At 56.0% G+C, this 25,869-nt stretch overlaps 5 protein-coding genes across 5 annotated transcripts in view; 4 read left to right on the forward strand and 1 right to left on the reverse strand.

The window, feature by feature from the left end:
- The window catches only part of PTSG_00448 (uncharacterized protein), a 5,146-nt gene extending 1,387 nt beyond the window's left edge, over nucleotides 1–3,759 (forward strand). The window contains exons 4-13 of the mRNA XM_004998941.1: nucleotides 93–125; nucleotides 347–485; nucleotides 601–659; nucleotides 861–877; nucleotides 1,005–1,070; nucleotides 1,296–1,433; nucleotides 1,623–1,727; nucleotides 2,064–2,146; nucleotides 2,336–2,878; nucleotides 3,257–3,759. Of these exons, the coding sequence (XP_004998998.1) occupies nucleotides 93–125; nucleotides 347–485; nucleotides 601–659; nucleotides 861–877; nucleotides 1,005–1,070; nucleotides 1,296–1,433; nucleotides 1,623–1,727; nucleotides 2,064–2,146; nucleotides 2,336–2,878; nucleotides 3,257–3,475 (1,402 nt within the window). The 3' untranslated portion in view covers nucleotides 3,476–3,759. The remainder of the gene's footprint in view (nucleotides 1–92; nucleotides 126–346; nucleotides 486–600; nucleotides 660–860; nucleotides 878–1,004; nucleotides 1,071–1,295; nucleotides 1,434–1,622; nucleotides 1,728–2,063; nucleotides 2,147–2,335; nucleotides 2,879–3,256) is intronic.
- Nucleotides 3,760–4,556: 797 nt separating this feature from the next.
- Nucleotides 4,557–7,043, forward strand: PTSG_00449 (juvenile hormone binding protein). Its single transcript, XM_004998942.1, has 7 exons — nucleotides 4,557–4,819; nucleotides 5,066–5,312; nucleotides 5,472–5,550; nucleotides 5,798–5,964; nucleotides 6,092–6,205; nucleotides 6,525–6,578; nucleotides 6,711–7,043. Exons 1-7 carry the CDS (start codon nucleotides 4,686–4,688, stop codon nucleotides 6,855–6,857), a joined length of 942 nt encoding a protein of 313 aa, XP_004998999.1. The 5' UTR covers nucleotides 4,557–4,685; the 3' UTR covers nucleotides 6,858–7,043.
- Nucleotide 7,044: 1 nt separating this feature from the next.
- PTSG_00450 (uncharacterized protein) lies at nucleotides 7,045–15,542 on the forward strand. The gene is made up of 25 exons (XM_004998943.1): nucleotides 7,045–7,318; nucleotides 7,685–7,832; nucleotides 8,094–8,237; nucleotides 8,464–8,531; nucleotides 8,764–8,881; nucleotides 9,099–9,224; nucleotides 9,483–9,544; nucleotides 9,811–9,894; nucleotides 10,201–10,276; nucleotides 10,392–10,435; nucleotides 10,615–10,699; nucleotides 10,937–11,148; nucleotides 11,310–11,471; nucleotides 11,742–11,891; nucleotides 12,061–12,175; nucleotides 12,311–12,376; nucleotides 12,577–12,669; nucleotides 13,035–13,121; nucleotides 13,307–13,381; nucleotides 13,604–13,729; nucleotides 13,941–14,005; nucleotides 14,194–14,348; nucleotides 14,535–14,701; nucleotides 14,983–15,099; nucleotides 15,392–15,542. The coding sequence occupies exons 1-25, from the start codon at nucleotides 7,203–7,205 to the stop codon at nucleotides 15,428–15,430; spliced, it is 2,700 nt and encodes an 899-aa protein (XP_004999000.1). The 5' UTR covers nucleotides 7,045–7,202; the 3' UTR covers nucleotides 15,431–15,542.
- A 329-nt stretch (nucleotides 15,543–15,871) lies between these two features.
- Nucleotides 15,872–18,231, reverse strand: PTSG_00451 (uncharacterized protein). Its single transcript, XM_004998944.1, has 7 exons — nucleotides 18,146–18,231; nucleotides 17,937–17,997; nucleotides 17,570–17,623; nucleotides 17,352–17,396; nucleotides 17,052–17,092; nucleotides 16,838–16,924; nucleotides 15,872–16,643 (listed from the first exon to the last, which is right to left on the reverse strand). The coding sequence occupies exons 1-7, from the start codon at nucleotides 18,201–18,203 to the stop codon at nucleotides 15,922–15,924; spliced, it is 1,068 nt and encodes a 355-aa protein (XP_004999001.1). The 5' UTR covers nucleotides 18,204–18,231; the 3' UTR covers nucleotides 15,872–15,921.
- Nucleotides 18,232–18,369: 138 nt separating this feature from the next.
- Nucleotides 18,370–25,624, forward strand: PTSG_00452 (uncharacterized protein). The gene is made up of 4 exons (XM_004998945.1): nucleotides 18,370–21,972; nucleotides 22,286–22,389; nucleotides 22,605–22,720; nucleotides 22,920–25,624. The coding sequence occupies exons 1-4, from the start codon at nucleotides 18,439–18,441 to the stop codon at nucleotides 25,583–25,585; spliced, it is 6,420 nt and encodes a 2,139-aa protein (XP_004999002.1). The 5' UTR covers nucleotides 18,370–18,438; the 3' UTR covers nucleotides 25,586–25,624.
- The last annotated feature ends 245 nt before the right edge of the window (nucleotides 25,625–25,869 follow it).

Raw genomic sequence — 25,869 nt, forward strand, 5'->3', positions numbered from 1 at the left:
GCTGTCCACTCACTCAAGAGCCTCGCTCACGCTCATAGCTACCGATGATGACAAACACTCACACACGCATGCACACTTGTGGCTGCTTGCAGGTTCTGTTCTCCAACCCGCGCCAGCTTTCTCACGTATGCAACTTGATGCTTTGTGTGTGTGTGTGCGTGTGTGCGTGTGCGTGTGTGTGTGTGTGTGTGTGTGTGTGTGTGTGTGTGTGTGTGTGTGTGTGTGTGTGTGTGTGCTCTGGACACTGCGTCGAGGACGCTTTTGATCTTCCTTGCTTGCATGCACTGCGCCCCCTCACTTTCGTCTCCCCCTCCACCTTCGATGCTGGCTCGCTTCGTCTTGCTAGTGGACGCTTTCCGTACAAACATGAGATGACAAACACCAACTTGCTACCGCCGACGCGCATGCTGGGCCTTGACCTCTCCTACACAACGCTCGCCGACAAGCTCAAGCAGGCCAACTACTCCACGCACCACATCGGCAAGGTGTGTTCTCTGCGCTGTAAGCACGTTCGCGCTTGGGTTGTGCGTGTGTGTGTGTGTGTGCGTTGCTTCTACTCACGTGCACCTGGTGTTTGCGCATGTATAACGATTTGTGCAGTGGCACCTTGGCATGTACAAGAAGGAGTACACGCCTCGCTACCGCGGCTTTGATACAACGTGCGTGTGCGTGTGTGTGTTTGTGTGTTTGTGTGTTTGTGTGTGTGTGTGCGTGTGTGTTTCTTTGTGCTTGTGACTCGTGTCTGTGTGTGTGTTTGTTCGTGTGTTGTCTCGATACGGACACAGCATGTATGTGACAACCAGTTTGAAGCACCTTCACTCCAGTCTTATCTCACACCACAAGGTTTGCTTTGTCTGCAGGTTTGGCTTCTTGACAGGTCTGTGCTTGCTGCATGCTGTGGCTGGTGGCGATCCAATCAGCGTGCTCGTGTGCACCCATCTCACACCACACCCGTTCTTCGCTCAATACTTTCGCTCTTCCCTTCTCCTTTGTCTTACACGCAGGAGGAGAAAACCACTACACGCAACGCGCATTCGTGAGCCCACCAGCTGTGGACCTGTGGGACGAAGGTGTGTGTGTGTGTGTGTGTGTGTGTGTGTGTGTGTGTGTGTGTGTGTGTGTGTGTGCATGTGTGTGCATGTCTGTCTGTGTGCATGTGTGCATGTGTGCGCGCGCTTGCTCGTGCATTCTGTTTACATGTAGCAATCACCCTTCTGCTTTCTCCTTGCTCACCACCACCACCACCACCACCATCACCATCCTCGCCCTCCATTGCTCTGTGTGCTGCATCACAGAAGCACCTGCGTACGGGATGAACGGCACGTGGACGGGCAAGATGTTCACTGATGCTGCCCTCGATATCATCCGCAACAACGCCCAACTCCGCAACGCAACAGGCGACGCGCCCCCGCTCTTCATCTACTTTGCCCTCCGTAAGACGTTGTGTGTGTGTGTGTGTGTGTGTGTGTGCCTGTGTGTGTGCCTGTGTGTGTGCCTGTGTGTGTGTGTGTGTGTGTCAAACACGTGCTTGGATTGTGATCTGAAAACGCAAAGCCCCTTCCCCCACTTTCATCAGCAGCAGCGTTGCCAACCGCGCTCACATCGCACCACACGGCGTATAGATGACGTGCATGCGCCAACGCAGTCGCCCGTGCGGCTGGCGCAACTGTACAACTTCACTGGCGACGACGCGGGCCTCAAGAGCACCTTCTACGGCATGATCTCGGGTATGTGGATGGGAGCGTGGTGGTGGTGGTGCTGCTGCTGCTGCTGGTGTTGTTGTTGTTTGTTGTTGTTGTTGTTGTTGTTGTTGTTGTTGTTGTTGTTGTTTTAAGTTGTTGTTCTTCTTGTTCTTCTTGTTCTTGTTCTTGTTGTTCTTGTTTAAGTTGTTGTTGTTTAAGTTGTTGTTGTTGTTGTTGTTGTTGTTTAAGTTGTTGTTGTTTAAGTTGTTGTTGTTGTTGTTCTTCTTGTTCTTGTTGTTCTTGTTCTTGTTGTGGCGTTAATGGCTGCCATAACTGACGCACGCCACTGTGTTTGCATTCCCGTGTCTGCATGCGTTGCAGGCGTGGATGAGGCTGTGAGGAACGTGACGGATGCGCTCAAGGCAGCGGGCATGTGGAACGATACCCTCCTTGTCTGGACATCTGTACGTTGCACCCTCTGCTTGCTTGCCTACTCGTTGTGTGTGTGTGTGTGTGTTTACATTACATGCTTGTGATCTGTTACCCTAACCCTAACCTTAAGCTTGAACTTCCATTCACAACACGCCCCCCCCCCTTGCCTAAACAACAATACCAACCACCCTCACCCCTCTCCCCACACCCACACGAACCAGGACAACGGCTCACCCACGATGGGGTCGTTCAATGGCGGGTGCAAGAACGTTGTTCCCGATTCCAGAGGTGGCGCATGCATGTGCGGCTCAAACTACCCACTGCGCGGATCGAAGCACACCAACTTCGAGGGCGGCGTGCGCACGCCAACGTTTGTTTCGGGGCCCGTGCTGCCTGCACATATGCGCGGGAAGCGGCTGGACGGGCTGATGCACGTGTGCGATTGGTACAGCACGCTCTGCTCTGTCGCTGGCGTGGACCCTGCTGACCCCGGCGGCATTGCGCCGCTTGACGCAATCGACATGTGGCCTTACATCAGCGGTGCCGTGTCGGAGTCCCCACGTGACTTTATCGTGCACGACCACCGCATGTTCACGTCAAACATTACGGGCGCCATCCGCAAGGGCGACTGGAAGCTGTTTGTGGACCCGGATATGAAGTGGGCAAACTGGTTTGGCTTTTTCGCGCCAAACGCCTCCGTCCCAGATCCGCCCAAGGAAACCCTCCAGTGCCCGCGTGAAAGCCCTTGCCTCTTCAACATCAAGGTGGGGAGGTGTCGTTGTGTGCAGTAGTTTGTTTTGTTCGTTTGTATCCATGTGTGTGTGTGTTTGTTTTGTTCGTTTGTGTCTGATTTTGTGTGTCTGTGTCTGTGTTTGTGTGTGTTTGTGTCTGTGTGTGTGTGTGTGTGTGTGTCTGTCTGTCTGTCTGTCTGTCTGTCTGTGTCTCTGTTTGTTCGTTTGTATCTGCGTGTGCGACTGTGTGTTCTCTGTGCAATGGCCGATTCGGTGCATTTGTTTTGTTGCAAATGACCTGGCATTACGTACCCCATCATCTGTCGAGCCTCCTCGCCACCTCGCCACCACCCCCCCCCGGTCAACGTCCCTCTCATGCATGTGCACTCCTCTCCACCTCGCGCACTGCAGAAGGACATGACCGAGCAACACAATGTTGCAAAGGAGCACCCTCTCGTGGTGATGGAGATGCTTGCGCTGTTCGACAGCCTGAACAACGAGTATCACCCGCCCAAAGACGCAGCGCCCACAAACTCCACCGCCTTCTACGCGTACGTGAACGCACACAACGGGTTTCTTGGACCGTTCATGAGCCCGTATGCTGCCCCCGAGGATGATGGCCAGCAGTAACAGGATCCGCAATTCCCATCCAGTGAACCTTGGCGACTTGGCACGAAACCGCGTGAAGGCGCTGTCACGGGATGTTGGCCGCGTTAACCCCACAGATGCGCCACTGTGTTGTGGTCGTGTTTGAACCCCGCAGTGACCACGATATCACTGTTGATGTGCGAAACTTCACAGTGACCGCAATGTGCTCTTGCCTGTGTCCTATTGTAATTTTGTGGACACTTCCTGTCCGTCTCACGAGTCACATAGTGTGTGAAGCACTATTAACAACAGCATGGGAAGCCAACAAATGGTGGGCGGGTGTGTCACGTTTGTGGAAAGAGGGGAGAAGTCGGGTTGGACAAGAATTGGAAAAGAGTTGGAAAGGCACAAAGGTAGGTAGGTGGTCAGGGTTTGACACAGGTTGGTACGAGGAAGAGCATCCAGTAGTGCGGGTGCATTTGTGTGCGAGGGTGTGTGAGTGGTCGTGGGCTTCGCTTAGAGGCTCTCCGAGATGAAGGACACCACCTTGGGTCCTGAACGTGCGTGCACAACACGTGCAAATCAACAACAGCAACGATGAACAGAACAAATGTGAGTGGGACAAGCAAGATGGAGTGCATGCGACAATAAAACCTTGGCAACTCTCGACACTTGAGTCACACATGGAAACGTGGAGTTGCGCGCTTCGACGTGCATGGAAGTACGCGTGTGCACATGCGCAGTGCACATGCGCATGCGTGCACTCAACCTCACGCTCGCACACACAAACACACACACACACACACACAAACTCACACGCTCAAAACACACCCACCCACATGCATGCAATTTCGCACAGAGGGAACAAACCTGCACGGATGAGACCGACGACAACACCAAAGACAACGACGTTCTGGATCACCGCCTGGCGCATGGCGGCCTGCTCCTCGGGAGACGCTTGGCGCTGCTCGAACATGGTTGGCTGGCTGTGGCTTGTTTGGTGTGCTGTGTGGGGTTCTGTGCAGCGTGGTCGCTTCGTCTGCTTTCTTTCTTGCACGATGTTGATGGAAAAGGCAAATTCGCTTTTTCAAGTCAATTTTGACTTTGCTGTCATTTCTCATCAGACAAGGCAAGCAACAAGGCAGGACTACAAGACGTTTCCCCATCCATTTCTCACCACCACCGCGACCACCACTGCCACCTTTCTCCTCCTCCATCTTGTTCTTGTTCTTCTTCTTCAGGGTCAGCAGCGATGCCACGGATGCTTCACTGGGTGTTCAAGGTCGCAGACCGCGGCCAGACCATCAAGTTCTATCGCAGCGTGCTTGGCATGCGTGTGCTTCGCCACGAAGAGTTCGAGGAAGGCTGCGACGCCCAGTGCAACGGGTGTGTGTCTGTGTGTCTGTGTGTCTGTGTGTCTGTGTGTCTGTGTGTCTGTGTCTGTCTGTGTGTCTGTGTCTGTCTGTCTGTGTGTCCGTGTCTGTCTGTGTGTCTGTGTGTCTGTCTGTGTGTCTGACAGCCAAACTGTCTGCTTGAATTTGTTGTGCCTTGCTTGCTTGCTTGTGATGTATCTCATTGTGCTTCGCACGTGGCCTCTGATGAACCAACCCCCTCACCCAACAAATATCTCAGGCCATATGACGGCAAGTGGTCCAAGTCCATGGTGGGGTATGGCCCAGAGGACAACCACTTTGTAGTTGAGCTGACGTACAACTATGGCGTCAAGCACTACGATTTGGGGAACGACTACAACTGCATCAAGGTGTCGTCAACGGCAGCCTTCAAGAACGCCATGCAGTTCAAGGATGAGTTCCCGGTTCAGTCTTTGTCAGACGCCCAGCTGAAGGTCCAAGCGCCAGGCGGCTACAACTTTGAAATTGTACGTATTGGGCACAAATGCACCTTCACCCATGTGTTCCAAGCTCCACCGCTGGTCATGCCGCTTCCAACCACTACTACCGCTAGCCATGTTTGTTGAAGGGGCGTGCTCTCACGCACCCTGCACGTCATTGATGCTGTGTTCTGCATCATCTCCTAGACAAATGCCGATGTTGCTGAAGGCATGGACCCAGTCACTGGCCTTGTGCTCAACGTGACCTCCCTCGCCAAGTCCCTTGGTTCGTGCACGTTCTTAGCTGTGAGTGAGCGTGTCTGTGTGCTGTGTGTCTGTGCTGTGCCTGTGTGCTGTGTGTCTGTGTGCTGTGAGTATGTGCTTGCACATGTGCCCGTGCTTACACATGTGCATGTGTGGTTGGAAAGTCGTTCAGTGCACAGTGCACCGCAACATGCGCAGCGCCCGACCACAATTACAGCAGCTGTGCTGACATGGCGAGTGCCTTGTGCTGTTTCCCTACCACCCTGCAGAGTACTGGAATGGACTGCTCGGAATGAGTGTTGTGGAGAAGAGTGACAAGGAAGCCAGCCTGTCGTATGGCGAGGATCAGGCAACCCTCGTGCTCCACCAGATTGCTGAGCCCCTGAATCACGCCTCCGCCTACGGGCGCGTCGCGTTTGCCTGCCCTGCAGCTGAGGTTGGTCGTCTCCATCAAACAACTCCTGTCCCTACTTGCACCGAAGCATTGTCACTTGACACCACTTCCCATGTGCATGTGCGTGGGTTTGCATGTTAATGCATATGTGTGTGTGTTTTGCGCGCAGCTGCCTGAGAAGCAGAAGAAGGCTGAGGAGGCGGGCCACAAGGTGCTGACCCCTCTCATCAGCTTGGACACCCCTGGCAAGGCCACCGTCCAAGTGGTCATCCTCGCAGACCCGGTATGTGTGTGTGTATGTGTGTGTATGTATGCTTTCTTGTGTGCGTGTGTGTTGTGTGTGCGCCTGTGCCTGTGTGTGTTGTGTGTGCGCCTGTGCCTGTCTGTGTGTGTTGTGTGTGTGTGCGTGGTTGTGTACTTGTGTACCTCACACACACACACACACACACACACACTCTCTCTCTCTCTGTGTCTGTGTGTCTCTCTGTCTGTGCGTGTGCGTGTGCTCTTTCGTATGCCCACTTCCGTACATGATTGGGTTTGCTGCTCTACCTGGTGCCTGATCTCACTGAACACGAATGTGCACGTGCTCCTCTGTCCAGGATGGCTACGAGATTTGCTTCGTCGGCGACGAGGCTTTCAGAGAACTCTCGCAGGTACAGACGTGGACTTGTGTGTGCTGCCAGTCGCTGGAAGTGTGAATAACATTTCCATCTTCATTCACGCTGTGTCGCACACACACTACACACACACACACACATACACTACATACACACACACGTGTCCAGGTTGATCCGAAAGCGGATGAGCTGCTTGACAAGGCAATGGCGGCGGACGGGTCGAAGGAGTGGTATGCGAAGCGGCAGGCGTACCTGGCCAAGCTCGACGCACAGGCTGAGCTCAAGAACAAACAGAGCAAGCACGCTGCCGAATAAGAGAACCCCCTTGCGTGTGTGCGTGTGTGTGTACGTGTGTGTCTACTACCTTGCACTGTTCCCTGCTTCTTTCCTCCTTCCTACTCCACCTTTCATCCCCACCTCTGTCGCCTGCCACTGGCCACTGGCCACTGACGAGCTTTGACGGTCACGAAACAAAACACACAAAAAAAGAGAAGAAGAAGAAGAAGAAGAAGAGCAGACGTGTTGAGTTGTGCGTTGTTGCTGGGAGGAAAAAAAGCAAAACACAAACACAAACGAGAGACACAGTGAAGGACAGGTACGCAAAGGGAGACGAACAAACAAGGGACCTCGGCGGCATAAGCAGAGAAGGGAGGTACCAGCATGGACGAGGACGGCATCTACAGCATCCAGCGTGACCTGGAGAACCAGTTTGATGATGCTGAGGACATGAGCGCGGCCAATGCTGGCCTGGATCGCACTGCACCGCCTCGCATCGAGTACGAGTCGTGTGTGTGTGTGTGTGTGTGTGTGTGTGTGTGTGTGTGTGTGTGTGTGTGTGTGTGTGTGTGTGTGTGTGTGTGTGTGTGTGTGTGTGTGTGTGTGTGTGTGTCCATGTGTTTGCCAGTTTGCCTGTTTGTGTGTATGTGTGTGTGTGTGTCTGTCTGTCTGTCTGTCTGTTTGTCTCTGTCTGCCTGTCTACATCTATCTCTGTGCTGCTGTCTCTCCATGTGTAAGTCAGGGAGCCTCTCGCACTCAACTCAGCTTTACCAACACTAACAACCACACGAGCAACGCCCACCACCTTACCGCTCATCTTGTGCTCCGACGCCTCCTACCTCGCCTTCCCCACCTCACCACTGCAGGTGGTTCCATGGTCAGATGGCCCGTGAAGAAGCCAGCCGTATGCTTGGCGCCAAGCCGCCTGGCACCTTCCTTGTCCGCGAGTCCATCACCCACGTCGGCGACTACATCATCAGCTTTCGAGTCGAATCCGGTGTCAAGCATTTCAAGGTGCAGTATGTGTTGTCATGCACGCGTCCCAATCGCATCCACGACGACGTCATCAAGTCATGCGTGGCCTACGTTTACAACACGCGCTCCACATACACACTTCACATACACACCCACATGTACGCATACGCACACGCACACACACATGCACACGCACTCTCTCGCACCCTCACACGCACACACTCTCTCTCACCCTCGCACTCACACACACGCGCACACACACACACACACACATATGCCCTGCCCTACCACACGGCTTAGGTCATTGCGCACGAGCTGGGTGACTTCTTTGTTGCCGACCTGTGCTTCTCATCCCTCGACGATGTCGTGGACAACTTCTACCGCTTCCCGCTCAGCGACGGCAGAGTGCTTGAGTTTCCACTCCACCCTTTCAACACCACCCAGGTACGCATGCATGCAGCCGTCGTCGTGCTCCTGCTTCCTCTTGCTTTTGTTTTCACAAGCACACACGCGCGCGCGTGGGGTAGCCTTCCTTCTTACGTTTCCCTTGGCGTCCGCATGCCATTTGTGAATCAACTGTTGCACTACCTTCCTGACACCACCCGCTATGGCCGCAACGCCGTTGCCTTGACTGTGTGCAATTGTGTGTGTGTGTGTGTGTGCCTTGCAGCTGCGTGCTGTTGAACGCACGGCCATCGCCACCAAGCGGCATCAGGCGCAGTCGCCAGAAGAACTCTGGTACGCGCGCCCGTTGCATCGCGTGCACAACACTCCCACGCACTCACCAACTATTTCGTTTTACCCAACATCATAATCAACACACACACACGCCACACAAACACACGCACGCACGCACGCATGCACGCACGCACGCCACACAAACACACGCACGCACGCACGCACACATGCACATGCTCACACATGCCGTCACTCACACACCTGCGCCCCACCAACTCCTCAACGCCTGCAGTTTTCTGCAGGGCGACCGACTGAAGGTGCTGCAAGCAGACGACCCCGTCTGGTACTTCTGCGAGCACGAGACAAGCAAGCAGCAGGGATGGGTGCCGGCACAGCTGCTTCATGACTTGGTGCGTACCACTGGTAATGGTGGCGGCGGCGGTGGTGATGGTGGTGGCAGTGGTGTTATTGTGGAAAGCAGAGGGCAACATGGACTTGTGCATTTGAAGGCGAGCTGTGATGCTTCTGCAGTTTTCTTTCTTCGTATGCACGTGTGTTTGTGAGACTGCTTTGCTCACCCAACAGCACAACCGTTACCACCACCCATTACCGCCACTGCAATGACAGCCGTCTGGGGCGCTGGAGAAGGAGGCAATTTCGCGGTGCCAGCTGCCACCACGCATGCAGCGCAAGCACTGGCTGCACGGGCGCATCAGCAGCCAGGACGCAAAGGCAATCCTCACCAAGCACAAGGTGGGTTGGTCCTGTCTCTCGTTTTCTCCCGTGGCATTTGGGTGTCCCTCCTTATATGTGTCCCCCCCCCCCTCTTTCACCAACATTCTCACACATGCACTCTTGCATTTACTGTCACGCATACTGTTATACACGCTGTCGCACTCACACATGCACTCTTGCATGCACACACATGTACACACGCTGTCGCACTCACACATGCACTCTTGCATGCATACACATGTACACCTGACGCAACGCTGACTCCATCTGTGACAGCCGGGCGCATTTCTGATCCGCGAGAGCTCGTCCACCCCTGGCGACTTCACCCTCTCCTTTCTGTGCGTTCGAGATTGTGTGTCGTCGATGACCGACGCTGCGTGGGGGGGGGGGGGCGCATCATGCATGCATCCATTAATTGTGTGCACATCACAGCGCCGTCTGCACACGACACCACATTTCAACTCAGGGGTGTGTCAGCCACAATCACACCTCTCCCCCCCCCCCAAAAAAAAAAAACACACACACATATGTACATACACCACCGCTCACACAACCACATCATCACCATCACCACCACCACCACGGATGCGTACATGTGTTTTAGGAGCGGGGACAAGATGGTTGAACACTTCCGCATTGGTGTTGCGGACTTTATGGACTACCAGCTCGGCGGCCGGCACTTTGGATGGTGCGTATGCAGGAGGAGGGAAGATGGAGGATGGAAGGTGGAAGATGAGTTGGGACTGGGGGTTTGAATTGCGTGGGGGTGATGGTTGTGGCTTGTGTGATGGGGTCAGGGCTTGCTTGCACATCCTCTTGCACGTTGAGAATGGCAACTTGCACTCACCTGCCAATGCTTCATTGCGCCACCACTTACCAACAACAACAACAACAACAACAACAACAACAACAACAACAACAACAACAACAACAACAACAACAACAACAACAACAACAACAACAACAACAACAACAACAACAACGCTGCTGTTAGCCTTGAGGACATTGTGCTGCACTACACCGAGAAGCCGCTCACCAAGGACCTCACCCTCAAGTACCCTGTCCCACCGGTACGCGCATATGCAAGTGGCCATGTGTGTGTGTGCCTGTGAGTGTGTGTGTGCTTGTGGATAGATATGCTCCTTTCGCCGCTGACATTCATGATGGCTTTGCTTTTGGGTTCAGGAGCGCGGTTACGGCGAATTTGATGTCGAGGGCGCAGAGTACAGGTGAGCCACACACACACACACACACACACACACACACACACACACACACACACACACACACACACACACACACACACACACACACTCACTCACTCACTCACACACTCACTCACTCACTCTACACCTCACTCTCTCTCTACGCCTCACTCCCTCGTTCCCGCGCGTGTGCACGACTGCAGCGATCCCGACTCGCAGCGCGGCCCGCCAAAGCCCGTCAGCAGAAAGGACACGGAACGCGTTCAGGGCGCAACTGCCGCAAAGCAGGTGAGCATGTGTGTGCGTGTGCGTGTGCGTGTGTCTGTATCTGTGGCTGTGGCTACATGTATCTGTATGTATCTGTGTGTGGCTGTGTATGTGGCTGTGTATGTGTATGTGTATGTGCATGCGTGCGCCTGTGTGTGTGTGTGTGGGTATGTGCGTAGACTCGGCAGTGAACTGTGGTGTTGTAAGCTGATGTTATCAACGAGCTCACGCACCATCATGTACTGCCACCACCACCAGCAACACACGGAGGGTGACGGCACCTATGGCATGTCCGGATTTCTCACGCGCAAGCTGAACAAGTCCAACAAGTGGAAGCGGATGTTCTTTGCGCTGGAGCCCGCCAAGCGGTATCTGCATGTGTTTGATTCGCAGACTGCCGTCAAGCCCAAGCACATCTTCGACCTCTCCTCCACCTCCCTCTACTCCCTCGATGACTCGTACCACGGCAGGTGCGCGCTATGTGTGTATGTGTGTGTGTGTGTGTGTGTGTGTGTCCGAGTTGGTGATGCTTTATGTGTGGAAGCACGCTCGCACCAGACAGCAATCACTCTTCCTGAACCCCTTCCACCACCACCAACACCAACACCACCCAACACACACACACCACCAGGCCGTACTGCTTCCAGCTTGTGCTGAGCTCGAGCTGTGTGGACATCTGCTGCGACAGCGACGAGGAGCGGCTGTCGTGGATGCAGGCACTCTACCGCTACTGCTACGCGTGCAGCGTCGTCCTCGCAAAGCCAAGCCCGGCCGCCGTCAACAGAATCACAAAGTGCGCACACACGACCATAACCATGGGGACTGATGATGATGATGATGATGATGATGATGATGATGATGATGATGATGATGATGACGACGACGACGACGATGATGCTGATGGTGATGGTGGTGGTCGTCGTGGTCGTGCTGTTGCTTGTGCTGATCGTGATGGTGCTTGTGATGATGTTCATTGTGTCTTGCTGCTGCTGGTTGAGTCGGGGATATAATTGGCCCTTTGCTCGCCGTTCACAACGTAACTCACACTCGGCTTTGGCTGTAGCCTGCGCGTTGTTGTTCGGGAGGTGAAGGGACCGATCAAAGGATCGCAGATGCAGTGTCAGCTGCTCTTCAACCACGTGAAGCAAGCCCGCACATTCTTGCGTCAAGTCAAGGACAAGGCGTGCTACTTTGGCGACGAATTCTTCTTTCCGTACGCCAATCTGCTGGGGAGCGCATGCCTTGCTTGTCTCTCTGTGAATGCGCACGCGCGCGCGTGCGTGTGTGTGTGTGTGTGTGTGTGTGTGTGTGTGATTTGGTTTTTATTCCACACTCACCCTTGTTTCTCTGGGCCTCTACCCTTGTACGAATTAACCACCCAGGAACCTGAGCGACATTGTGACGTCACTGCAACTGGAGGCATACGAGAAGAAGAAAACAAAAGTCCCCATCTGCCAGATGAATGTCAACATTGCCGACCTGCCGAAGAATGCAAAGGTATGTATGTGTATGTGCGATTGCACTGTATGTGTGTGGGTTTGTGTGTTTAGTTGTTTCCATGCTGCAGGTGCTGCTGCCTATCGCTGCATCGCCTACTCACGACACCCCACAATGCGTGTTTGTCGCTGTCAGCGCGACAATTGGGTCGAAGTTGGCAACGGCTTCTCCGTTCGCCTCGAACTGCACCTGCAAGACGAGGTGTGACACTCATGTGTGTGTGTGTGTGGTATGTGTGTGTGTGTGTGTGTGTGGTATGTATGTGTGTGTGTGTGGTATTTGTGTGATGGGTTCGTTTGTTTGCTTGTTTGTTTGTTTGCTTGCTTGCCTGTTTGTTTGTTTGTGTGTTTGTTTTGACCTCACACCTGTTTGTGTGTCCTGTGTACGGTTATTGCGTTCAGATTCAACTGCCGGCGGGCGAGTACGTTCCGCTGAAGAAATTTTTCATCACGCAAGCAACAGACATCCTCCCCTTCCTCTCCGACATCTTCAAGGTCCGGCAATCCAGGCGTACATGCATACGTGCGCGCACATGCATCTGCATGAGCGTACACACACACACACACGCACACACGCACACACACACGCACACGCACGCACGCACGCACGCACACGCACACGCACACACACACACACACAAGTGTGTCAGTCACACACCTGCGCAAGCGTACATGCACATTCCGGGCGTGTACATGCACACATCCACATGCAAATGAACATGCGTACACGTGCTGCTACCCCTTCAGGGACAATTGATTGCACTGATGCAATGCGTCGTGACTTGGGTTGTGCTCGCGTCCTCATGCGCTCTTTTCCTTATGCCGTGCGATGTTCTCCACACACATGCACACACACACAGCTCAAGTTCAAGGACATGGCCAAGCACCTTGTGCGCCTGTGGGAGCAGAACAACGTCGCTGCTGAACGCCTCACCAGCCTTGCCGAGGTGAACAGCCACAAATACACACACGCGCGCGCACGGCACAAACACACATATGCGTGGCACACGGCGCATGCATAATCCTGTTGCGGACCTCACGTCAAAACCTCACGCACCCGCATGTTTTGGTCACCTCTTGCAACTGCTCTTCGCCTCTCTGCGTGCTCTGCTTTTCACATGTGTGTTTGCAGCTCGTGATCAATAGTGAAGAAAGCGTGGGTACCTTGTTTCGTGGCAACACGCTTGCCAGCAAGTGTATGGATCAGGTAAGACACGTTGCCATCTGCTACTGTTGCTGCCATCACTGCCGCTGCAGATGTTGTGATTCGTTGGAGAGCGCGCGTGACTTCTGTTCTCCCTCATCTTCTTTGGTTGGGAGTGGCGCTGCCCCACCTCCCCTCCTCTTTTCGATTCCAACTCGTTTCATGACTACTCACGCACGCGTGTGCATGCACGAAACCTCCACTACCATCTTGTACTGTTCGCAGTACATGAAGCTGGTTGCAATGCCGTTCCTGCAGTCGTGCATTGAGGAGCCAATCAAGGAGCTGTTTGAGAGCAAGGCGAGCTTTGAACTCGACCCAAGTCGAGGCGGCAAGGACGACAATCTCAAAGTACGCAGCTTGCTTTCGCCAGTGGCCAGAAACAAGGGGGGGGGGGGAGGGTGCGCTTGCTTGATGGATGGGTGAGTGGGGGTGTGTATGCGAAGGCTGATGGGTTTGCACGCGTTCTACGAAGTAATCATCACATGCCATGCAACTCACCATGACCACCTCTCCCCCCCCCCCCACATCGCCAATTTGATTCGATTCGTAACCGCTGCAGCCGCTTGAGTACTTCCTCAAACGCATCAGCGCCTGCACCTTCAAGAAGGCCGACCAGTGCCCAGGGTAGATGACACACTCACGTTGCACATGTGTGTGTGTGCGCGCGTGTTGGAGTTGATGTGTGAACTTGCATATGTGCTTCGTGTTTGCTTGCACGTACTTGTATGCACACCCTTGCACACACCACATATCAGTCTTGACTTCCATCACCAACTCGTGTTATGTGTGTGTGTGTGTGTATGCATCAACAGCAAACTTGCCCTCGTCCTGCACAATATTCGCAAGGCGGCAACAACCAAGTTCCCCGACAGCCCACTCGTTGCGTTTACATGTGTCAGCGCGTTTGCGTTTCTGCGCCTCATCTGCCCGGCCATCATCAACCCCAAGCTCTTCAACATGATGCCAGGTGCAGCAACATGTTTGCTCGTGTGTGTGTGGGTGTGGGTGTGTGTGTGGGTGTGGGTGGTTTGTTTATCATGTCTCCAGTGTGTGTGTCTGTGACGTTGACGGTCAATGCCGTGCTTGCCACAGTGCCATCTGACGCAGCCTGCATCACTCCCATGCTCATATTTATTTCGTTTGCCATCACCAGACTTCCCGTGTGAGCGTACGGCGCGCAACCTGACGCTGGTGGCGAAAGTGATGCAGAACCTGGCCAACATGACAGAGTTTGGGGTCAAGGAGCCCTTCATGCAGCCATGCAACCGCTTCATCATTGCGCACCGCGGCAAGATGCAGGAGTTTCTCACCCAGCTCACCGTACGTGCCTCTCTCTCTCTCTCTCTCTCTCTCTCTCTCTCTCTCTCTCTCTCTCTCTCTCTCTCTCTCTCTCTCTCTCTCTCTCTCTCTCTGTGTCTCTCTCTCTGTGTCTGTCTGCGCGCGTGTGTGTGTGCGTGTGTGTGTGTGTGTGTGTGTTCTTACCGGTCTAGTTTGCTGTCTGTCGTCCTTTGTGGTTGTGTCCACGCTCCTCAACCTATCAAGACTCCCTCACATCACACCTCTCCCCCTCCTCGCAAAACACTGAACGTGCGCGTGCACAGACGATGACGTCGAACGCGACGCCAGCAATCCCGGATACGGAGGCGAGCGATCTGGCGTCGCTGCTGCAGCTCTGTCTCGAGCGCAAGGACGAAATCGTCGCACAGGCTGAGCAGTCGGTACGTACGGGGTGTGTGTGTGTGTGTGTCTGTGTGTCTGTGTGTGTGTGTGTCTGTGTGTCTGTGTGTGTGTGTGTATGTGTGTCTGTGTGTCTGTGTGTATGCGTGTGTGTCTGTGTGTATGTGTGTGTGCGTGTGTGCGTGTATGTCTGTGTCTCTGTCTCTGTGTGTTTGTGTGTCTGCCTTCGGCTGGCTTGTTTATTTCCTTGTTGCCCTCCTTGTCTCCCTCGCTCTCCTATCCTCGCCTTCATCAGCCTCACCACCACCATTGCCACTGGCCCGTGAACACCAGGATGTGCCCTCTGTTCGCTCGCTGCCGCGTCTTTCTTGACGACTACGAGAAGCGCATTCGCTGCCGTCCTTGCAGAGCTCGGGGAGTGAGCACGCACACACACCTTTGCGCACACGCCATCACATTGACTTACACACACAACCCACTACATCATTTTTGCATTTCTATAGTTGGCTTTTCCTTACTTAGTTGGTTGTTTTATTTTTTTCCGTTTTGCTATTGTTTCTCTTTGTTTTTGCGAATGGGCTTCATCCTCTTTAAACACACTGACACGCCTATTCCTCCTTACCTCACTAAGATATGGCACAGGCGTCACCCACAAACACACATACACGCGTTGACGCGCACACACACCCACACACACGCACACACACACACGCACGCACACGCACACGCACACGCACACGCGCACGCACACACACACACACGCACACACGCACACACACACACACACACACACGCACACACACACACACACACACACACACACACACACACACACACACCCCACGTGAACACGCCGCCCGAGCTCAGATATCGAGGTCGTCATCTGGATCCTCATCGTCAAAGTCGTCCACGTCGTCGGGCTCATAGTAGATGGCGCCCGTCCCGGCCAGCGCACGCTGCTTCTCCTCCCGCGTCTTCGCATACGGCAGCGCCGTGCGCGCACGCATCGCCTTCTCTTCCTCTGTCAGCTTCAGGCTGAAGGTGAGGTTGGTCAGCGGGTCGTCGTCACCGCCGCCGCCACCAGCACTGACCTGCTGTGGCTGTGGTGGGGCTGCTGCTGTTGCTGTTCTTGTTGTGGATGGCATTGACACACTCGCAGTCGCGCCCTGGCCACGTGTGCTGACCGCCTCTGTTGTTGCTGTCGTTGTTGTTGCTGTCGACGCTGGGCTGGTGGCGGTGGCGGTGATTGGTGCTGGCGTGTGTTCGAGCGCGTCGAGCAGCGTAGGCGCAGCGGTGAGCGGCTGCACACTCACCGCACGCTGACCGTTGCGGAGGGTGTTGATAGTCACGAGCGCACGCGAGGTGGTGGGCTTGCTCCCTCCCGTCCGCATGTGAATCGTGTCTGCCACAACCACATGCTGCTGCTGCAGCTGGCGGCCCACGTGTGGCGCGGTGCCCGCGTGTGACAGCGCTGCGCTGTGTGCTTGTATTCTCACGTGCGTCCGGCAGAGGTGTTCCAGTTCACGCGCGCAGAAGGCCGACACCGTGTTCGAGTGCAAGCACATGTACACGCTGCATCCTTTGCCTGATACGAGCAATGCGTCACAGCGAGAAAAGGGGGAGGGGGCCCTGGATGAGACCACTTGGAGATGATGCCAAAGTGGAACAAGGAAGCTGAGTACTGCTCCGCACACGCACATGTGTACACGTGCGCATGCACGTGCTCACACCCACGCTCACCCACACAGCACGCACATGAACACGCACATGAACACTCACGCTGCAACAGGCGTTGCACAAACTTCAGCGCTGCCCGTTCCCCGGCAAAAGCAGCGAGGGAACCAAACGAGTCCACAAACACGCATGCTGCGACAGGACGTGGGGTGGACCGCAAAGCAAACATTGGCCGCGCGCGGGAAAGGGAGGTGAGTTGCTCATGTGGGCAAGGTTATTGCTGCTGTCAGTGGGACCTCGTACATGCAGCCAGACCGACCTTGTTGCGCTTCTGCTTCCTCGGCTATTCTAGTCACAAAGCTACACATGTGGATGTTTGTGTGTGTGTGAGGGTGTGCGTGTGATTGCGTGTGTGAGCATGAGAGACACACACAGACAGGCACACAGACATGCAGACACGCAGACACACACAGACTGACAGACAGACTGACTGACAGAGACAAGATGCAAAGGAGAAAGGGAAAGAGGAAGCAAGAGAGCTAGCTGGCAAGGCGGCACTTCACCGCCTTCATCAATCACAACAACAGGAACCACAAGCGCACGATGACAGTGTACGCACTCTGCACTTGCTGTGGCGTCGAGCCAGGGCACACTCGTGACAGGTCTGTGATCACAGCAGCAAGACAAGCCCCGGCAGTGGAGCAGTGGCAGCAGTGGGTGTGAGTGGCGTGCGGCCATACATCACTCATAGCTGCCAAATACACCGCACTTGAGGAGGAGATCACCCAGCATATGGTTGGCCACCAGCGCGTGACATGGAACAGCAGGTCCACTCACCCATCAAACACATCGGCGCCCCGCTCACCGCAAACCACAACGCACTTCCCGCCCCTTAATGCATGTGTTTGCGCGAGTATGCGTGTGTGGTGTGTGTGTGCGAGTATGCATGTGTGGTGTGTGTGTGTGAGTGTGTGTGTGTGTGTGTGTGAGAGAGAGTGAGAGAGGGGGGGAGGGAGGAGAGAGTCACAGGGCTGGGTTGAAGAAACAGCCGCTCGCATAGCTGCAGGAGCACTCAGGCAAGGCACGAAAGCCCCCAAAACACACACACACACACACACACACACACACACACACACACACACACACACACACACACACACACACACACACACACACACACACACACACACACACACACACACACCTGCTTCGGAGCTGGCGTGCAAGCTGTGCCAAGATCACGTCCCCTCGACACTCAAGCTCATCTGCAAGCACGAGAGACAAGTTTGGGGTCAAACCGCAAGCACCACATCATGCCATGCCCATGCCCCAACAGCGTCGCGCACGACCCTTCCACACACAGGCACACACACACACACACACACTCTCTCTCTCCCTCTGTCGCGAAATCACCTTGAACGATGAGGGACGTGGTTGTCTGCCGCAGCGCCAACAAGTCCGCCAACATCATCACTGCTGCTTGTGCAAGAAAAAGAGAGAGGAACGAGGGAATGCACACACAAACGCACAACCACACACAACCACACAACCACACACAACCACACACACACACACACACACACACGACCACAACCACACACACACACACTCACGCACACACACACACACACACACACACACACACACACACACACGCACACTCCAGCACACACACACACACACACACAACCACACGCTCTGGGTGTATGGAGAGGGAAGGCGTACTGGTACAGACACAGCTTGCAGACGGGGATGTGGCATCCATCTTGACAAAGCACAACGTGCTCCAGCACGTTGCACTTGCAGACGCAGCTGCGGCACCAACACACGACCAAGACCAGGCGGCACAAGTCGGCCGCGCCGCCCACGCGTTGGACGGCGCCTTGCTCAAGGCTTTGAATCAAGATGGCCTCAGCTACCTGGAAAGCTACGTGCGACCCTTCCCATCAACAGAGCCGCCGCTGCTGCATGTCATGGTCCGCGAATGGATCGCCCGCAGCGCACCATCCCACATGACGGCGCTCGCCAGCAAGCTGGATGCCATGCGATCCCTGAACGTGCACACGCGCGCGCTGGCGCAGACGTACGGCGTGCCGTTTATCCCACTGGCAGCGGAGCTCATTGGCGAAGATGTGCTGCAGCTCTTCGCCACCATGTCTAGCTCGGAACTGCGCTCGGTCATGGACATGCTCTCCAATGATCAGCCCATCATGCTACCCACCCCGGCAGTCGCAGACAGGCACGCCACAACCCCGCCCTCCCTGACAGGCAAAGACGTCAAGCTCAGATACGCCGTCTTTCGGCAGGTGGCACAGTCCCCAGAAGCCAGAGCGTACGCTCGCCATCTTGCTGCCTGCACAGACGCGGTCGACGCTCAGGAGCGTACCGTGGCTTCAGCACTGCGTGCACTCACCGGCGACACCCCACAGCAGTGGAAGCACGCTCAGCATGAGCAGCGGCAGCAACACGCTGTCACAGCCCGCGCATCGTTTGTCCCCAACACCGTTTCAGCACACCCTACGTCCTCTCTTGCCATTGTGACCACACAACAGCACGCAATAGCAACAACAACAGCTTCCACCCACAGCACAGCCACAGATCTTGGGGCGGCATCCCAGTCCACCTCATCTCTGGAGCACCGGAAGCAACCAGCACCATCACCAACAAACGCCGCTCGGATCCTGCTGCTGCGCTACTTTGCCGAGAAGCACCGTGCTGCGCCCCAGCCGGCCTCCAGCACGACAACCAAGTCCTCTGCTTCCTACCCCACATCATCACCATCACCATCATCGTCGTCGTCGTCGTCGTTGTCAACTGCAACGTTCTCGGCGTTGCACACCTCGCTATCGTCCCTCGATCCCGTGAACACCCGGCCGAGTCTTGTGTTTGCACAGCCAGTCGCTCTGTTGGGGCACGCCAACATCAAGTGGGTAGTAGTCTTCTCGCACCCACTCCTGCCCAGCATCACTCCAAGGGCGATCCTGGATCGCGCACGTGCGCGCATATCTGCCTGCCTCGCGGCATATCCTTCAACGCAAGGCGATGGCCTGCTTGTCTTCGACGGCTTCCCTGCCAGCCGTGACATGGGGGCGTTTCTTTCCAGCATCCCCGGCGCAGCAGAGCGTGTGGTGTGGGCAAGCTTCTACAGACACCCCACAGCTAATGCTGAAGTCACTGGCCCTTCAACTAGCTGGCAGCCTACTCCGAGCAGCCATACTAACCAGCACCTTTGCAACCACCAGCAGCACCACCAACACACTGTCACCACCAGCACGGCCACTCCCACTCGAGATCCCGCAGCCGCACGAACAATACCAGCACCAACAGGAAGTGCTGCACAGAGCACCCCGCTTCTGTTGCGCCCCGGCAGCTTGAGATCACGCGCACACGCAGCCCACACAGCACATGCTCCGGCCATTTCATCGCCTGCGCGTGCGTCCATGATTGTCGGTGGCCGGGACAGCAAGCAGGCAGCTGCTGCCGCTGCCGCAGACGCCTGCTTCGACCTCGCACACTGCATCCTCTCTCCCAACAGCAACCAACTACGACGACGACAGCAACAACAACAACAACAACAACAACAACAACAACAACAACGAGAGGAAGGGGCTGGAGAGGTTTTCCGCTCGCAGCTGCGCCGTGTTGGTGACATGAGCATATGGTCGCGCGCCGTGTCGGATGCAACAACTGCCACCTCCCTCGCTGCTATTCTTGTCACGAGGTATCTGGATCTGCGTGCCGGTACGCTTGCGTCCACGCCGGCACTTGCACCCCTCGAGACTGCGCTCGCCACCATCCTCCACCGCCCTGCTGCTGCACACCTGCACGGAAAGCACGCCAGTGCCAGCGCACTGCTCACCAGCAAGACGGTATCAGCAGCGACGGCAGCGCAAGCGCAAGACATGTCAGCTGCAGTACCCTCATCCCCGCTCACGTCTCGAACTGCAAGCATGGTTGCACACGACTCTGCAATGATCATGCTGGACCAACAACAGCAACAGCAGCAGCAGCAGCAACAACAACAACAACAACAGAATCAGCAACAGGGTCAGCAACGAGGGGGAAAGCATCAGTCTGCCGTCTCTGAATTCTTCGAGTGTCACCTGTCTGCAAACACACTCTTGTCTTCCATCTCGCTGCTGCTCGGAACAGCAACAGCACTGGCAGCCACGCCGCCGCTTCGGTCCTGCTTCTTGCAGTGGGCAGGTGAGCGGAGCGTGCCTGCATGCACAGACGCTAAGGAGGAGGGGCGCGTTCTCAAGCGGTTGGGGCAGCCACGCGCCAAAGACACCGTCCCAGCGGTGCTTTGCAATGTTGGTGACGAGCTGCGATGTCTGTGGGCGATGCACACACGTCAACGGGTGGCCCTCCCATCCAGCCGTCAACAACAACAGCAGCAACAGCAACAGCAGCACAAGCACAGGCAACACAAACAACAGCTTCGTGATCAACAGAGCCTGTGGCAGAAAGGCGATCCACAGCGGCAGCAAAATCTACGGCATGAGAGGGAAGGAGGGGAGAAAGAGGAGGAAGCACTGCAGATATGGCAGGCGCCTGTATGTGCGTCTTCAGTGCTGCTGGATGTGGCGCAGGCGGTTGCTGGTGTTGCGGCCTTGCCTCGACCACCGCACTGTCATCCGCACACTCCACATGCGGCAGCAACGAGAGCACAAGCCGTGCCAGTGCAGGCGTCATCCTCCTCCTCCTCCCTCGCACAGCACGGAGCACGCGCAGCGCCCCCGCAACTGCTGCTCTCGCTGCCAAACTACAACTTGCCGCCACTACATGCTGTGTTCATGCTGACGAATGCACTCGCTGCATGCGCGCACATCACGGAAACAACGCTGTCCAGATTGCACCACACGCTGCGGCCGTTGTGTCGCGCAGATGTGCGGATTTCCGGTCCATCTGTCCGCCTTCTGCGACGCATTGAGGAGGTTGCATCATCTCCCTTCTGCCACATGCTTCGCCGCGCATGTACGCGCGTGCACGTGTTCATTGACGTGACAGACGGCTCGGACGCTGTCACAGCAGACGCGTTGCTTGAGCAGCTGTCGTCACGCATGGCAACACTTTCAACGCGAACAGCAACGGCGGCAGCCGTGCTATTGCAACAGCAGCAGCAAGGGGAAGAAGGAGAGGAGAAGCGGAAGGACAACGATGGTGGTGGTGATGGCAGTGGCAACAGCGTTCGTCCCCATGCACTCCGTGCGCGTGGGCTGCTGAAAGATTGCTTCAAGGTGAGCTGCTAGCGTGCGTGTGTGTGTGTGTGTGTGTGTGTGTGTGTGTGTGTGTGTGTGTGTGTGTCTGTCTGTCTGTCTGTCTGTCTGTCTGTCTGTCTGTTTGTGTGTGTGTGTGTGTCTGTCTGTTTGTGTGTCTGTCTGTCTGTCTGTCTGTTTGTGTGTGTGACTGTGTCTGTCTGTGTGTCTGAATGTGATGCGAACAGCAGGATGTGTGGCTCTTTCTTGCTAGCTTCAACTTGCTGTCTGTCTAATCAACTCTCCGTCTCCTCACTCCGTCACACCACCATCATGCCCTATTGTTCACGTGCAGGCTTACACCAAAGACAGTGCAGTGCTCGCGCGGGTGCACACTGCACTTGAACAGGCACCAGCACCCACCGTGTTCCGATGCTGCCGAGACCTCCTGACCACAAGGTGTGCGCACGCATGTGGTGTACTGTTCTCTGTGAACTGCACATACATGTATCCACCATTTCCATGTCAGGTGTTGGTCACGATATTCGAGCTTCCAACTACCCCTGTTCAGCTCTACTCACACCTCACTCACGTGTGCGCGTGCGTGCTTGTTGTTGTTGTGCTAATTCTTGTTTGCGTTTTTTATTTGTGGTTTGTATCTGCTCCCACTGCAGCGAACAGTGTGCACGGCTGCCGGAATCGACTGCCCATGAGCAACTGGCCCACCGACTGACATCCGTTTTGAAGACGCTGGAAACAGCACAACAAGACGACGGCAGCCACCAAAAACGTGTGTTGCCACTGCAAGTTTTCTACATGTCATTTCTCTCGCCTTGTTCATGTTATCTGGCATGTACGCTTCCGTTACACAGCAGTATTTCATTTCTACTGCCCCTCCCGCTGCTGTCTTTTCATGATGCCTGACAACATGCACGTCTCCTCTTTGCTCACCCTCGATTGTGCCCCCACCCCCGCCATTCTTCTTGCAGTCGGCAACGAGTGGCGTGCTCTGCATTCGCCGTTTGTGGTGCATCGCTTCTCCTCCGAGGACGCGTCTCGCTTTGTTCTCCGTTCACTGCCCACCACAGCTGCTCACGATGGTGATCACGAGAGTCGGCAGGGCGGTGATGATGGTGGCCATGATCCTCTGTCCGGGCAGCATGAGCGCATGCTTGTGCACAAGGATGTGCTGGCGCACATGACAGCAGCCTTGTGCTCGCGAGATCGTGACCACTCACACGGCGCCACCACCACGCTTCCGATGCCTGTGGTCGTGATCGGAGGGCAGCCTGCCTTGCACACGTGCGCATCTGCCCTTGCATATCTGGCCGTCTCCGCCCCACAAAGCACGCCCCTCTCGCACCTGAAGCTGCTTCCGCTCGACCTTGAACGTGAGCACTGCCGTGTCCAGAACCACGCGGGGCCTGAAGACAGTGCAACCGGCGCAGCAACGCCAAAGAAAACCACGCCGCAGACACCCTCGTCCTCAGCGTCCGTGGTTAGAACACGAGCACGGACACGGACACCAAAGTCCGCAGCATTACAGCCGCCATCCACGCCCGCCAGCGCTTCAGTGCATCACCGTCGCCACACGTACCACCAGCAGCACCACCAGCAAGGAAGGATTGACGGGCGTGATGAGGGCAGTGGAGGTGGCCTGGTGCTGACGCTCTCGGGGCGGTCGAAGTCACGCCGCAAACCCAGGACACGGAGCCGGGACGTGGTGTTTGAGCCGACCGTCGAGCACAACCGACCGCAGCAGCGACGAGGCTCCATGCACGCCCTCCTGAACATGGTTACCAGGCGACGCCCTGGGCGGGCGAGTGGCGGTGGCGATGGTGATTGTAACACGGAGACACATGTTGGCGCTGACGGCGACGGCTCCAGCACGCCACCACCGCCAAACCCGCCCGGCAGCACCAGCAGCGTTGGCGACAACAGCAGGAGCGCTCGTGGCGCAAATGATGGTCATCGTACATCGTCAGGCGCCAGTGGAGCGCTGGGGAAAACAGCGGCAGTACCACCGGGTGCAGAACCAAAGCGGGCGGGGGAGCGGGGCGAGCACAAGGGTGGCATGGACCTGCGGCGCAACCAGACGTGGGCCGGGTACCTCGATTCAGCAGCGACAGGCGCCAGTGAGGGCTCCCACGATCAAAACACGGTTGCTGCGGATGTGTGCGCCAACATGAACGATGCAACCATGAGTGGCGCGGAAGATACCTCCGCTGTTCTTGAGTTGGAGGATGACGGTGTTGTGGCATCGACTCCTCACGTCACAGCATCACCCACACGTGGATTCATTGCCAACAAGGGCTGTCGTGTGACAAGCGCTGCAACAGCAGCAATACCCGAAACAGCAGCACCGCCGCCACCATCATCCACAACAGGGGGGATGGCTGCCAAAACGAGGACGCCAAGAAAGTCGGGCCCCAGTGCACATCCACAAACTCTCACATCCAGCTTGCAGGACAACGACGATGTGCTGCTTCATGGCGCTGTGCACGTGAGCAAGGCTGCGGAGAAGGACGAGCGGCCGAGTGCGTGGTCGCTGATGTCGACATCACAGCAGCGCCGCGGTGTGCACAATGATGACGGTGATGTGCAGGACTCGCGAGTTGCGCTGCCAAGCTGTGCGAGTGGCGGAGACGGTGAAATCTGCTGGCACTGCGTGCTGTGTGCGCAGAGTGAGTGGTATGCGAGGGAGGTTGTCGGCACGTCTCGCCAGCTGCTGGCTGCCACAATGGCGCTGGACATTGTGCGGGCTTGTGAGCCCGATGATGATGCGAGCGCTGCCGGCGCACGTGGTGGGGACACCCCTGCATGGAACCAAACAGCTGACGATGGTGGTCGTGGTCGTGGTGTACGTGGATGTGGTGGTGTTGAGCATGGTGTTGACGGCGGAGGACGCAACGACCCCGTCTCCCTCTTCTCGCGCGTTGTGCTGCACTACGTACACGACACCTTTGCGCGGGAGCATGTGCCTGTGTTCCTGGCCAGCGTCGATCAAGCTGACGGTTGCGGCGCGCCCTGGGTGCTACCGTGGGTGAGCGGTGTGACAGTGAGCGTGAGCGGGTCAGGAAGTGTAGCGGATAGCACTGCCACCACCACGGCAACAAGGAGGAAGCACCGGCACACCACAGTGGCGGCGGCGGTGGAAAGCAGCAAGACGAGCGTGCAGCTGCGCATTGATGTGATCTGTCGAGATGAGGCAGGGAAGCTGCATCGATTCCACACGCCGTCGCCGTGTTCTTGTGCGTCATTGAGCGTGTGCCCCGTGCAGGGTGGTGAAGGCGATGGGGTTGCGCCACGCGAAGGGCATCTGCGCCTGCAGCTGTGCCTACAAGACGGGCAGACTGCCAGCATGGAGGTGCATGAGCTGGGGCTGGAGGTCGTTGAAGACGCGGCACAGGCAGGGCGGCAGGGGCGCGAGGATGGATTCTCGGTTATGGTTGATGGTGTCCATTGCGTTGATGGGGTACGCCGCTTGTTGTTGACACCGTTCATGACCATGCAGGCGCATGGTGGTGGTGGCGATGGTGATGGTGGTGGTGATGGTGGTGGTGATGGTGGTGGGCTGACCACGCGCCCTCCTTTGGTGTTTGCGCCTGCTCAGTTTCAGTTGCCTTTTGGACGCTTCCACTCCGACCTCGACTGACCTTGTGTGTGTCTGTGTGTGTGTCTGTGTGTGTGTCTGTGTGTCTGTGTGTGTGTGTCTGTGCCTGTGTGTCTGTGTCTGTGTGTCTGTGTCTGTGTGTGTGTGTGTGCGTCTGCGTGTGCCTGTGTGTGTGTGTGTCTGTGTGCGGCTGCGTGTGTCTGTGTCTGTGTGTTCGTGTTGCGTCTGCGTGTGCCCTCCTCCTGTTCATGTCTCTGCATGTGTGATAACTGGCTGCATAAACGCTGACAAGTGCGATGGTGTGTTGGTTGGTTGCTTGTGTTGGT

Source organism: Salpingoeca rosetta, assembly GCF_000188695.1.
Source record: "Salpingoeca rosetta unplaced genomic scaffold supercont1.1, whole genome shotgun sequence".
NCBI lineage: Eukaryota > Choanoflagellata > Craspedida > Salpingoecidae > Salpingoeca > Salpingoeca rosetta.